At 39.2% G+C, this 14,421-nt stretch overlaps 1 protein-coding gene and 1 long non-coding RNA gene across 2 annotated transcripts; one reads left to right on the top strand and one right to left on the bottom strand.

Moving 5' to 3' along the window:
- The first annotated feature begins 6,074 nt into the window (after positions 1–6,074).
- On the top strand, positions 6,075–7,568 carry LOC146511753 (uncharacterized). The gene is made up of 3 exons (XR_014876045.1): positions 6,075–6,493; positions 6,726–6,798; positions 7,310–7,568. It is a non-coding gene; the product is annotated as an uncharacterized LOC146511753 (long non-coding RNA).
- A 2,352-nt stretch (positions 7,569–9,920) lies between these two features.
- Positions 9,921–13,564, bottom strand: LOC146511752 (uncharacterized). Its single transcript, XM_085172420.1, has 4 exons — positions 13,008–13,564; positions 12,371–12,494; positions 12,168–12,246; positions 9,921–11,193 (listed from the first exon to the last, which is right to left on the bottom strand). Exons 1-4 carry the CDS (start codon positions 13,084–13,086, stop codon positions 11,158–11,160), a joined length of 318 nt encoding a protein of 105 aa, XP_085028546.1. The 5' UTR covers positions 13,087–13,564; the 3' UTR covers positions 9,921–11,157.
- Between the last annotated feature and the right edge of the window lie 857 nt (positions 13,565–14,421).

Below are 14,421 nucleotides of genomic sequence, written 5' to 3'. Positions count from 1 at the left end.
CTCTACAAGTGCCTCCCAGCGCAGTTCTGAGCATATTTTGGTTCCTGCAACTGGTCCGTCGGGTTATTGTCTCCCCAGAAACACTTCCCTAGTTGTTTTGGAAATCTGTTTTTTTTTTCCTATTTCCGTTGTCGTTTTTCCTATTTCCATTGTGTTTTGTGCACTTTTGCAACATTTTTCTTATTGCTGGTGTTTTCTTAAGTTGCAATCCATTTAGCCTCTCAGAGCTACCGTAGAACAATCTTAAGCAGTGATTGAAGTGGCAGTAAATCTGAAACTCTGCACTGAAACCATGAAGATGAAAATCTTTGAAAGTAAGACCACACAAAGGCCGTCCACACAGTATACGGCATCAGTCTGAGGTAACAACACACTGCAGCAGTCATGGTAAGGTTAGTGTTCAGTGGTCAGTGTTTCTCACAGTTTTTCTGCCATCTAGTGGAGAAAAGAAAACCTTGAATCAACCAGTCGTCTTTACTGACTTTGCATACAGCACAACAATGTGGACAAAGTGGGAAACTGCACTTCTTTAATTATGAAGGATATTCTTAAACACAGGTTTAATAAATCAATAAATCAAGATCAGGTAATCTAAATTCAGAACAATGTTTGGTAAAATAATCTGCTTTGTGTTGTCTGCTGTGGACGCTGGATTTAATTTGGAGGATGGCTATAAATTGCACAAACAGGTTAGATCCTGCCATGCATGTATCTTCTGCTTCCCTGCACAACTACATGTGATATGGCAGTTTAATCCATGTCTTTTTTGTTTGTTTGTTTCTAAGACAGACAGACACAAAATATCGGACTATAGACTAATATAGATAATATATATAATCAAGGCCCTGGGACTAAATCCACTATGGCGTTATTTTTGTGCCACTATTCTGAGCGCATGTAAAAAAAAATTGCAGGTGCAAGTGTTGCATTTTGAGGAGAAATTTATTTTGAGCAAAGAAAAGCTAAATTTGAGGGAGCAAAATTAATTGCTGAGTGCAGAAAATGTATTTCAGTGTTTGCTATTATCCATACACACACACACACACACACACACACAATAGCAGCCCCTGTCGCTCAGTTTTTGCACTTGCGCTTGCTCTCCGAAAGGAGAGAGGCATCTCGGAGGCATCTCCGAAAATGTTAGAGCACTTGTGCAAATATGCGATGTCTTGATAAATCGAGCAGATATTTGAAGTTTACACAGCACCATTCTCGCATGAAAATATCTTTAAAGTTTATTTTGTGACCCAGAAAGAGTAATATTTCAAACTCCGCCACTCTGTGTTCCTCCGCCACTGCCTCGTTTGAGTTTTAGACGGAATGGATTCTGGGATATTGCATTTCGTCATTTCGAGCTGATTGGAGACCAGCCAATCAGATTTTTTTGCATCCAAGTCTGTGATTGGCTGGTTTTGTGGCACAAATATAACGGTGTACAGAAAGAGTTGGGCGCGCACAGGCAGAAATGTTGAGAGCGCAAGCAACACATTGCGAGCGAGCGCAAGTGCAAAAACTGAGCAACAGGGGCTGCTGTTGTGTGTGTGTGGAGAACAGCAAACACTGAAATACATTTTTTGCACACAGCAATGAATTTTGTTCAATCAAATTCAGCTTTTCTTCGCTCATAATAAATTTCGCCTCAAAATGCAACACTTGCACCTGCAATTTTTTTTACTTGCGCTCAGAATAGTGGCACAAAAATAAATGCCATAATCCACCCCTTTTTAAATTTGTCCAATCTATCAGTTTTGGCTCTGAAAAACTGCAAAGTTAGGGATTTGAAGACGGATGACACAAATCAATATACTCACCTAGGGTGGCTGACATGATAAATGCCATTTTAGTTAATCAGCATGGCCCTCTGAACATGGAAAATCGAGTTCAGGCAATCATTAGACTAACAATAACAGAGCATTCCAAAATCTCCAAAAATTGATTCTGTTCATCTGGATGTAGCGTTTTGTGGGAGAAATGTTTTGTCACTCCTCCAGGTGACTTCTTCAGTCTCAGCTGACTGCAGGTTTCCCCAATCTTATAAACAGTACATTTGCATAATGACTGAAACCAGCCCAGTGAAGGAACAAAGAGCTGGGAGGTCAGGTCCTTCATTTTAATTATGTGACATCGAGGATGTGGACAAGTGGGTGAAGAATTTGTCTGACAGACAGCTCACCCAAACAGAGAAAAACATCCTTGCTAAAGGGTTGAATTTTGCTGTCACACTGAGAAAAATCCCACTAGTGGAACTAATCACAGCCACAGACACAGCAATTTGAAACAACAATATTGCAGAAGTTGAAGCAGAGCAACTATGGAGGAAAGTTTCGGCCTGTCTCAGCAATGCAAACCCCCCAGCATCCAACATCACCATGGAGGAGAGGAGGGCACTCACATCACTTAGTGATGACAACAACATATGATCCTTCCGGCAGACAAGGGTTGGTGCACAGTTTTGCTAAACCAGAAAGACTATCATGAGAAAATTTTGTCACTGCTCAGTGATGAAAATACTTATGAGCCCCTGAAACGAGACCCAGGAAGAGGTTACAGGAAGAGGGTGATAGACTGACTGTCTGAAGCAGTTGGAACAAGACAAGGCTATTGACCGGAACTCATAACACCGGCTATACCCAGGGGAGTCTACACCAAGTCTGTATGGTTTACCGAATATACATAAACAGGGTGCACCTGTAAGACCAATTGTCTGTATGATAAACTCGGTCACCTATAAAATTTCCAGGTTTCTGGCTTCGATCCTGTACCCGCTGGTGGGCAGCTCTGAACACCACATCCAGAACACTTTGGATTTTGTTGAGAAGGTGAGAGATGTCATTATGGAGGCAGCTGAAACCATGGTCTCGTACGACATTACTTCTCTCTTCACTTGCATCCCAGTCACAGAAGCGTTGGAGGTAAGGTAAGGTAAGAGGTTACAGGATGACCCCAACCTCAGCAACAGGACCGCTCTCAGCATCGACCAAGTGTGTTTGCTTTTGGAACTGTGTCTTCATTCCACCTACTTCACATAGAAGGGTCAGTTCTACAGGCAGAAACATGGGTGTGCCAGTTTCACCCATTGTAGCCAATTTATACATGGAAGAAGTGGAAAAGAGGGCTTTGTTATCCTACCCTGGAACACCACCAGATATGTGGATGACACCTGGGTGAAAATAAAATCTGAGGACGTACCACATTTCACGGATCACATTAACTCGGTGGACCGACACATCAAATTCACCAGGGAGGATATGAAAAGTGGAAGGTTAGCCTTCTTAGACTGTGAGTGGGACACCATCCCCACTGACACAGTGGCCAGGGAGGCAGAAGAACAGCACATCAAGAAGGCCCTGAGTAAATGTGGTTATTCCAGCTGGACTTTTGTCAAAGCTGGGAAGGCACCTAAAGAAAGCACCAGGCAATCCAGGCTGCCTAAGCGAAAACCTGTAGTGATCCCATATGTGTCTAGGGATGGGTATCGAAAACCGGTTCTTGTTGAGAACCGGTTCCCAGTGTTTCAATTCCTTGGAATTGTTTGCCAGTTTTGCAAACGATTCCCTTATCGATTCCAGTCGCCCCGAATGACGTCACCACGTTGCGGAGCGTCATTTACCTGGCAGGAAACATGGCGCGTAAGCGGCTCAAACGCTCAAAACTTTGGTTATACTTTACGAGAACGGATGACAACAGGGCAACTTGCAATACTTGCAAAGTAGATATTTCATTTAAGGAAGGAAACATTACGAATATGCAAAAGCATTTGCTCACAAAACGCGCGATAACCTTAATTGAATGTCGTGTTTTTAATTCCGCTCGACTCGTGAATCTCAACCCAGCAGCAGCGGTAACGTTTGCACGTCCTCTCCTGTTAATGCGGCAGGTAAATAATCAACTAACAGTGCATATTATGTTAGCGCGATCTGCCTTATTAAAAAACCTGCCATTACTGTGCATTTAGGTGACCATGATGAGAGAGACAGACAGAGTCTGGCTCAGATGCTGGCAGTTCTCGCTGCAGTCTACCGGTAGCGTCTCCTTTCAGGCCAGGATAGACGAATGTCACCGAGCAGTGACTCAGTTTGTGGTCAAAGGTTTGCACCCATTTGCCACAGCAGATGATTTTCAGTAAGTGAATGTGTTTAATTGTAGGCAGGGACATTACTGGGTAATCTTGTGTAATTGCTACAGAATAATTTATGTTATACTTTGTTATTGCTACAGAAGAATATTTATTTTATTATTTTACATTTACAATTTTTTTTCCTGGGGACGCTGTGACACCCCATTGAAGAGCCGTAGGCTGTGGATCTCTTAAGATCTCACTGTTGGGTTTGTAAGGCCATGTTACTCCTAAATTTCTATCTTGTTCAAAGAGAAGATATAAAACAAAGTTCTAAGCTAATCGAACTTAATGTTCTCCTTTTTTTTAAAAAAATAATCGATAAAGAATCGAATCGTTAAACAGAATCGAAAATGGAATCGGAATCGTGAAAATCTTATCAATACCCATCCCTATATGTGTCAGGAGTATCGGAGCAGTTGAGACACATTTTTTCTAAACACCGGGTCTCTGTGGCTTTTAAACCCCAAAACACGCTGCACCAAAAATTGGTCCACCCCAAGGATCAGGTCCCTCGACACAAACAGAGTAACATAGTGTACGCTGTTAAGTACGAGGAGGATTGCCAGGATTTATACATCGGGGAAACCAAACAACCTCTGGCAAAGTGGATGGCACAACACAGAAGAGCTACCTCGTCAGGCCAGGACTCTGCAGTCTATTTACACCTACAGGCCAGTGGACACTCTTTCAATGATGAGGATGTACACATCCTGGACAGGGAGGAACGCTGGTTTGAGGGCGGAGTCAAGGAGGCCATTTACGTGAAAAGGGAAAGACCATCTCTGAATCGAGGAGGGGGCCTAAGGGTACATCTTTTGCCATCTTACAATGCTGTGATTGCAGCCATTCCCCAACTCTCTGTGAATGGAACTCATGGCCATTGATCAGTGGTCTTTGATCAGTGGTCTTTGATCAGTGGTCTTTGATCAGTGGTTGTTGATCAATGGTCATAAGAATTTGCATAATTAAGATTAAGGAACTGACCTCCCAGCCCATTGTTCCTTCAGTGGGCTGGTTTCAATCATTATGCAAATGTACTGTTTATAAGATTTGGGAAACCTGCAGTCAGCTGAGACTGAAGAGGTCACTTGGATGAGTGACAAAACGTTTCTCCCACAAAACGCTACGTCCAGATGAATAGAATCAACTTTTGGAGATTTATTTACCTGGATGATTGAGCATTCATCAAGGAGCATTCCAAAAGTTCTCTAAAAGCATCCAGTACCCCATTATGACAAATTGAAGAAAAAAAAAGTGTACTTAAAATTCTTGGAAATTTCAAGTAAACAAGATTACAAAACAAGTGAAGAGCTTTGAATACCCTCTATGAAACCCTCTGAATGACCTCCAAGGCTGAGCCCACATTCTTCAGAGGAAGCTCCCTCCTGCTCCTTGTTTCACTCACAATCCACAATCATACTCTTTGAGTAACTACACACAACTACTAAACCACTACTTTCCCAAAATAAATTCCATCTAAGATATGAAAGACACCATGTGGGAGTGTTTGTCTGTGGTTGTGTTTCTTAGTACATCATTTCCTCAGAATAGCCTGCTCAATTTCCACATTTCCTCTTTTTGTGACAAACTACAGTATATAAGATCACACAAGCGTCAGCCTAACAAACTTGCTTAGAGCACTGATCCAGAGTCAGATTTGACACCTTTCAGCTCGTGAAGATGAGTCCCACTCTCTCCATCAGCCGCTGGATTTTTCTATTCTGTCTGCCTGTTGTGATGCTCGTCCCTGTGGAGAATGGTACAGTGCTTCTTTTAATGGTGTTTGCAGTGTTTAAAGTATCGAGAATGAAAAACTATCATTATTGTAGTACAGATGGTAATCCAACCAGAAAAATATTTAATATTTTTATTTTATAGTGACTAAAAACATCCTCAACACAGCAATTCAATAAATAGCAATTAAATAAATCTTTTGAGATAAATAAGGAGCTGAAGGTTTTGAAACTTTGAAAAGGTTGAACTTGTCTGAGGAGAAGCCTTGCTCTTGTTTGCTCAGTTGTCTGTTTGTTTGTTTTTCTTTTTGAAGGTGGCTGATAGAAATTAGCGGACATATAAAGGTTGATAGAGATTATTTTTTCCCCATTATATTTTAGTTACAATATATATTTTTACAGACAAATTTACATAAAATTACCTCATAGGCCTAATTAGTTTCCTGTAAATTTATTCCAAGTTTTATTGTGCTGTTTAATCTCATACGTGTCCTTTTTTTCTCTTTGTCCCAGACTATAAAGCCCATTTCCCAAGTTTGGATTTGAAATGCTGCCATACGGTGATCACCCAGGAAATAACGATAATCACAAGTTGTTTGGAACAACAACCACGTTATGGCTGCAGGCAACACGCATTCGTGTGAGCAAGATGTGATTCAAACAAAGTCAAATATTTCCCATATGTAATCATGATTAGCTCTCTTTAAAGGCTTTGTAGTGAATAGATGTACTCATAGATGATGTATTACCAGATAATCTGTAAAATAACAGATGATGCATGATTTTGATAAGAATGAGAGAGGAAAACTAAGACTTAGTGTCTCAAGGCATATATGTAAAAATGTTTAACTCTTTCACATTTCTGTTTTTAGGATAAAAGACAATAAAGATAAACCACAGTGCATTGATCCAAATTCTGAGTGGCTCAAACGCAAAATAGAGAAGGTGAGTACGGCATGGCGTTACACAAAGTTGGTCTTCTTCATACAAATGAAATGTATGTTACTGGATCATGTTGTACTAATCTGACTAATCAGAAGTGCCATACGTTTTTACTTGCATTTGTTATTTAACATTTATTAATGGACAATACTTTCCCTCATAGTTGAGCTACTTGCTGTAGTGCCGAGTCTTCAGCTGCCTCAAATCTCGATGCAGTCATGAAAATTTCCAAAGACCCCCTCATTCCTCACTTTTAAATAATTTTTAAACACGTTATAGATTGTTGAATTCTTACTGCCATCTTTACTCCTAGCTACCACTGGAACGATTAGTATTAAAAACCTTTTCAACCAAAATCCCTTCAGATAACAGACAGTCTGTTTCAGTGGAAAGACCGCCTATAATCGATCTATCTGAAAGAAACTGTACCAATAAAACATTACAAGACCTCTTTTGGGGGGCGTTCTGTTTTGAACGTCTGTTTTGACTCTTTCTCTTTTTTCTTCTCTTGCAGGGAGAATTGAACTGTCCTCCGGTGATTAGTAAATAAAGTAACAATGAGACCAAAAAACATCAGCGTAAAGAAGCTGCAGACAACACTTGTGTTTTTTTAAATAATTAATAAATGTTATATATATTTATACATATGTATTCATAATGATTTTTCCACATTGGGCAATTGATGTTATTTTTCATTTATTGTGAATACAGTAATAAAAAGTTCTTTGTCACTATAAAAAAAATCAATAGTATTGGACAATAAATAAATATGGAGCACGTTAAAATCTACTGGTTGTTGTAATTTCTTTGACATGAATAATGGGTGGCAGCGCAGGGTTTTTGTTCTGATTCAGTGTCACATTTCTTTCAAATTGTCAGGATTTCAAAGCATTACAGGTAGAAATAAATAAATAAAGGAGTTAAAGTAAAAGCGTTATTTATCAAAACACAGAATGCTGATAATGAAGGGAAACTTGCATGTAAGAAGAAACTAGGGATAGTTTTTTATATAGTTCATGTAACATGAGGCATAATTACATCTAATTCAGCCAAGGATAATTAAAATTGCAGCACATTATGTATGAGCACATAGGAAGATGAGACCTGTATCTGATATGGGTTTATCTGATGTCCCAGTTTTTTGCCCATTGAGTCAAACTATTTTTAAATTCCAGGATAAAGTATTTACACAGATCAGGAGATGTGCTATGAATGTTTGCTATAGTCCTTCTTACGCAAAAAAAAGAAAAAACAGTGAGCAGTATCTAACCAGTTCAGGAGCTTGTTGACCCGGGGTGTACGTTAAAGATCAACTCGTGACACTTCATTCATCTTGCACCAATCCACACAGAACTGATAGACTCATCTTTCTTCACAACAAGAACTACACCATGTGCTGTGAAGTTCTTCTCTCACCCTCCAGCACACCCGCCAATTCCTTTTGAGATATTTGGGTTTGTTTTTTCTTTTATGTAACGATGTAGGCAGGAACAAACCATCATGACAGGTAGTCAGGGCTAGACTGGGACAAAATAATCGAGCAGCTACTTAGAAAAAGATCCTGGTGTTATTTGTCTCACAGCAATGCAGCAGATTTATTATTTAACAGCACAGGAGAGACAGACAACTATTTACACTGATATCAACACTTACTGGCAATTTAGAATCACCAGAAACATGCACCATATATATGTCTTTGGGAGGAAGCTGGAGGATCAGGATCATGCAAACTCCACACAGAAAGACAGTCCTGGATTTGAGGCCAGGACCTTCTTGTTATAAAGCAACAGTACGAACCACCACGCCACTGCAAGACCCTTACTGACATCAAGCACTGTAGAGAAGTAGTTATTAAAAGCTGTGCACATGTCCGAAATGTTACCTCGCTTTCCAACATAGTGAAGTTCTTCTTTTACTGTTAAAAACAAGTTGTGATAGAATTAAAAATATTAAATTTCTTGGTCTGTAAGAAAAACCGACCAAGAAATAGTGCAGGCAGATAGATAACAGTGTTTGCTTGGAATAAATGAACCAAGTGCTTCAGTTTATCTAACTACAAATTCTCCTCTCTCCCCACTTTTGCTTTCCTCTCTCACTCTCTACACCACAGGGAGAACTACAGTGTCCTAAAGGCATCTCCTACAAACACAGATATGAATTCCTGGATGAAGATGAATAGCAAACTGTGACCATAAAGAAGCATCAATAAAATAAAAAATGCTGATTTTCTTCTCACAGCCTCCACAGGCTCATGTCAAAAGTTGTTACTGAGAATAAATGATCAATTTAGAAAGGTGACTCTCTTTTTCCTTTGTATTGATGATTCACTGTATTTCTGTGCTTACTGTCTGCAGCAGTGACAGAAACACCGGAGTTATAAATAACTGATCAGCTAGTTCACTGACCTCAGAGACCATGTCAGCTCTGACATCAGAGGTGTGTGACTGACAGATGATCTGATATCGTCGTGTTGGTGTTGTTCCCAGATCATCATGAAAATGTTGTTCCAGGTTCAACATTGCAAGTGACCAATCACATTGTTGTGACGTTATTCTTTTGCGCGCTAAGCCATTCCTGCATTTATGAAATTCCAATGTTGCAAGGACAATATCAATTCTGCTTACAGTTTATTAAAGGGTTAGGGTCAGGGTCCGTTGATCGGCGGACAGAGGCGGTTTCTCGCAGCTTAAGTACATTTTTTTGTTTTACGGCGGTTTTTCCCAAAGTCGCAAAAGTATGACGTCAGAACATTCTGATTGGTCACTTCCAATGTTGATCCTGGAACAACATTTAGTAAGATGATCTGGGAACAACACCAACACGACGATGTCAGATCGTGCGCGACTGACAGTGGTTTTACTAATACACATGTTATAAATAGAGTCATTGCAGATCTGAGTTTGTAAAGCTTTGCATGTTTCACCTCTGAAACATCTCATGACACAGCTTGAATACACACAAGACTGAATGTGTCGAAATTTCCACAAGAAATGACTTTGCACAACAATGAGCGCCATGGCAACGGTAGTGGTGATGTAAAACATATGAACGAGTGGAGAAACAAATTTAATTTTTTTAATGCGAGTTATGGACATCACATGTTGGTTCCCATCTGACCTCTTCAAAGTTTTTAGTTATTGACTTATTTACTTATTTTATATACAATTTAATGAAGGCATGTAAAATGAATCCTTCATAAGGTTTCATTTTGATTTCTATGTTCAGCCTTCATATTATGATGAATAAACTAAATGTGGGACAAACACAGTGTTTGTGTGGGACAACAGCACAATACCAAAGCAGGGAGGCTGTCAAATATCTTATATTTTAATGCAATGTTTTAAATTCTCTTGCTAAGTCAATACAACAGGAAGAAAAGGAGGCTAAACTTTGTTGTTATGATCTCACACAATAGGCTGTATTTTATTCAGCTGTTCTGCCTGGTAACAGTCTTTAGGTTTCAGTAATGATGTATTCATAGATCAACATGCCTTTTTTAGCCATTTCTGTATATTTTAGCAATTTTTAGCCAAGTATGACTTACAAATAATGTCACATCACATCATATTTTCCCTCAGTTTCTCAGAGTATATTGCTGCATCATTTTCTTTGTGATCATTTCCATTATATTTACCAAAATCTGCACAGCGTGTGACTTTCGTGACTTTCCCTGTGAGTATCTGTGGGTATAGAATTAGACAGGCTAAACTTCATTTAAGTATAAGAAACGTTTCCATTCGGTTGCACTGACTAAAGCCAGACCTTATGAAAGTGCATGTCCTGCAGAGTCGGTCAAAATGTGGGACAGGGGGACATTGTTGTGCAGCTGCGCTTAAAGAGGGACATCAGGTCACCCTATACAGATACAGGGTTGATGTTCCAGTGTCCTCATAAATGCACATAATGTACATGATCCAAAGCAACAATTTTCCTCAGTTTCCTCTTAGGTGAAAGTTCTTTCATTATCAACTTTTCGTTAATATTATTTGTAAGGATTAATAAAAATAATGGTTTTGCCTCAGCTTTGTTATGAACTGATTTCTACCTGTTATATTTTACATGTTAACAATTTGAAAGAAATGTGACACTGAGTCAGAACAGAAATTTCTCTGCTCCAAGAAAAAATTCACCAAACTGTATTAGATTTTACTTTAAACATGATCCATATTTATTTAGAGTCACAAAGAACAACTTTTATTACTGTCATCTACAACAAATTAGGAATGATGTTGATGGCTTAAAGGCTAAAATAATAACTTACATAATAAATAAATACATCTGCAAATAGAATTACAATTAAATAAGTACAAAATGTTGTCAGCAGCTTCTTTGCTCTGATGTTTTTGTGGTCTCATTGTTGCTTCACACACTTATCACCGGAGGACATTTCAGTTCTCCCTGTGGAGAAGAAAACAGAGAAATATTTACAGTTAGAAATATTTTATTATTACTGTCTGTTAGGCTGATCTATAGTTGTTGTTGTTTTGTTTTTCCATGTTACTTCACAGTGGGAGTCTGACATTATCATCTATCAGTTTCACACCAGCAGAGGCTAATGAGTGGCTTCCCCCTCCTACATTTTTAGAGGTTTCCTTTCATCCCATGTCTCTTTATAAAACACTGACTTCACTGGATGAGCCACTGCCAAATCTAAAAATAACTGGTTTGTTTTAGAGGAAAAAGCAGTGTGTTGGAAAGTGTGGGTGTGCAGATTTATTATGAAATAGCTGCAGCTAATGACACCCAATGATTGCTCAGCACAACAGTCACTTACTCTTACATAAGTGGAGTGCTTTACTGACCCACAGTCAAGTGGGTAATAAAAGCTTTAAATTGAAAATATGTACTTTAATATTACAAATCCTCTTATAAATTAACGAATAGTGTTGTACACATTTTGTGACAAGACGTAACAGCAGTAATCAGCTGCCTTGTTAGTTAGTTCCTAATTCCACAGTGTAACTCCACCACCACCATCCTGGGATACAGTTGGTGACAGTCGCCAACCTCGTGTGCATAGTGACACCAGCTCTCCTGCAGGTCCTGGTTAGAGCGGCCCACATCAGTAGCTCACAGTGGATTTCCAGAAAAGAAAGTCTGCTGTCACCAGGCACAGTTTGAGATGATGGAGCTGGAGTTCATTCAACCGCGAGATGAGAGATTTGAGGCAGCCTAAAGACGCAGTGACTAAACTAGACGGGAGGGGATTTTCCAGTGATAAATTCACTGTAGTCAACGTATCGTGCTGACTATGATGGAAGATGGACATTTGGCAACTTAGATTAGTCAGGTGTTTCCTTTAGTGGAACTCAATCCAGTAATCTTACTTGTTTGCAGAAGAGTCACTTTGAGCAATGTCACGTTTGACTCACCTTCTCTATCTTGTCTTTGAGCCACTCAGAATTTGGATCAATGCACCATATGATATTTTTATGCCGCTTGTTGTTGATCCTAAAAGCAGAAACACAAACAAGTGAAACATGTTGTTACATCAGTGTCTCAGTGCGACATGTATAATGTACTCGTTGTTAACATGGAAAATTTCTGAGTTGTGTTTAAATCTAGGCTTGCTCACAGGAAGGCGTGTTGCCTGCAGCCATAGCGTGGTTTTTGTTCAAAGCAACTTTGGATTGTCTTTACTTCCTGGGTGATGACCTTGCGGCAGCAATGCAAATCCAAACTCTGAGCTGAGGAATGGGCTGCACGAAAAGAGAACCACAATGAGCTTAATGACACAACACATAACAGCATGACATAACACGAGTGTTATTGTAAGAATGAAATGAACTCATCAAATATTAGGAATACTGCTATTATTCATGATTATTAAATGTTACTGAAAGACAATGATATTTTTCTCTTAATTTTGACATTAAATGATTCCTTTCATTCAAGAGATTTTCTTAAAAGAAAAAGAAAGTGGGCTCTAGATCCTTTACATGAACCCTAGTTTCTGTTATCCAATAAAAAATTATTACAACTAAGCAAACAGGCATCTGGTTTCTCTTAAGAGGATCAAAACATGAGATTTAACCTCTAAAAGTACATTTACTGATTGAATTGCTGTATTGAGGTTGTTTGCACTCACAATAAAACTGTCACAACAATATTTAACATCTCTCTGGTTGCATTAAAGTTTGAGATACAATAAAAATAGTGTTTTCTTCTATATAGTGAAAACACTGCAAACCCTATTAAAAGAAGAGCTGTACCTTTCTGCACAGAGACGAGCATCACGACAGGCAGACAGAGCAGGAAAATCCAGCGGCTGATGGAGAGAGTCGGACACATCTTCACGAGCTGAAAGGCGCCAAATCTGACTCTGGATCAGTGCTCTAAGCAAGTTTGTTAGGCTGACGCTTGTGTGATCTTATATACTGTAGTTTGTCACAAAAAGAGGAAATGTGGAAATTGAGCAGGCTATTCTGAGGAAATGATGTACAGCAACAAACACTCCCACTGTGTGTTCTTCATGTCTTTATATGTTCATGTTTGTTGTTTTCTTCTCCTTTCTTCAAACTGGCCACATGCTGCCATCATCACCTCTTACTCGTTATTGCGCTCATAGCTAGATTGATAAATTGTGGCTGATGTGCAATCCATGCATGTACTCATTTTAGATCAACGACTAAGTGCTGGTCAAAGTAGGCCGGACCTTGAACTTTGACCTATTTCTTCACCTAATAGGAGTTATCATCGAAGGGTTTATCAGATCCACATTTTTAGCTTTGAACAGCGTCATTCAAAGCTTGACTGTGTGGTTGTAGCAAAGCCTCCAATGAAAGGGATTTTCTTATTGTCTATCCTTTTTTAGGTTTGTTCCTTTCAGTACACCACCCTACAGTTACATGTTCAGTGACTACAGACAGAGACATAGAGCTGCCATGAAAACTGCTGTTTAAAATGAATTTAAACAATCTATAAAGCATGTAAGAGCACAGTGTGTCATGCCTTCTAGCCAATTAAAGCCTTAAAAACATAAAATCATTTACCAGAGTGCACACTACACCAGAAAAAAAGAGCAAGATAGGGAGAGAGGAAAGTGAAGTGTAGTTGGGATCCGATTGATCCAAAGGAGAGAGCAGAGTTTTATGTTCCTACCCTAACCTATGGCCACAAGTTGGGGCCATAGTATTGAGTATTGACTGAAGGAGTAAGATCAATGACTCATGGATTCAAGCAGCTGAAAAGGGTTTCTGGACTTAAACTCAGAGATCATTCAGGAGAAACTCACTCCATCTGCTCCACAATGAAATAAAATTAATCTTCTCTCTTGTCTAAAAATTGCTGAGGTCACAACATGACAACTGACAGAGAAACACAGGGCTTAAATACACATGGGAGTAACGCGCTAATCAGACCTACAAGACAAAGGAAACAAAGCAGAATACATTAACAAAGGACAGACTGTCAAAATAAAACAGGAAGTATAACACAGAGATGCAGACTTGACACTGAGCCCGAGACACAACCAGTGTTGGGTAAGTTACTTTAAATTAGTAACTTAGTTACATAACTAGTTACTTCTATCAAAAGTAACTCAGTAACTTACTTAAAGTTACTCGTTACTTTCAAAGTAACTAGTTACTAGGGAAAGTAACTTTGGTTTTACTCAAAATTCTCTTG

This window comes from Neolamprologus multifasciatus, chromosome 9 (assembly GCF_963576455.1).
Source record: "Neolamprologus multifasciatus chromosome 9, fNeoMul1.2, whole genome shotgun sequence".
Lineage (NCBI taxonomy): Eukaryota > Metazoa > Chordata > Actinopteri > Cichliformes > Cichlidae > Neolamprologus > Neolamprologus multifasciatus.
Note: the sequence above shows the minus strand (reverse complement) of the source record. Positions and strands in the feature narration are given on the sequence as shown.

Excerpts from the sequence above, each read along its gene's own strand:
- LOC146511752 (XM_085172420.1), bottom strand. The coding sequence starts at position 13,086 with ATGTGTCCGACTCTCTCCATCAGCCGCTGGATTTTCCTGCTCTGTCTG. Across the intron at positions 12,495-13,007 it reads GCTCGTCTCTGTGCAGAAAG|CCCATTCCTCAGCTCAGAGT; the intron begins GTACAGCTCTTC and ends CTTTTCGTGCAG. Across the intron at positions 11,194-12,167 it reads TCAAAGACAAGATAGAGAAG|GGAGAACTGAAATGTCCTCC; the intron begins GTGAGTCAAACG and ends TCTTCTCCACAG.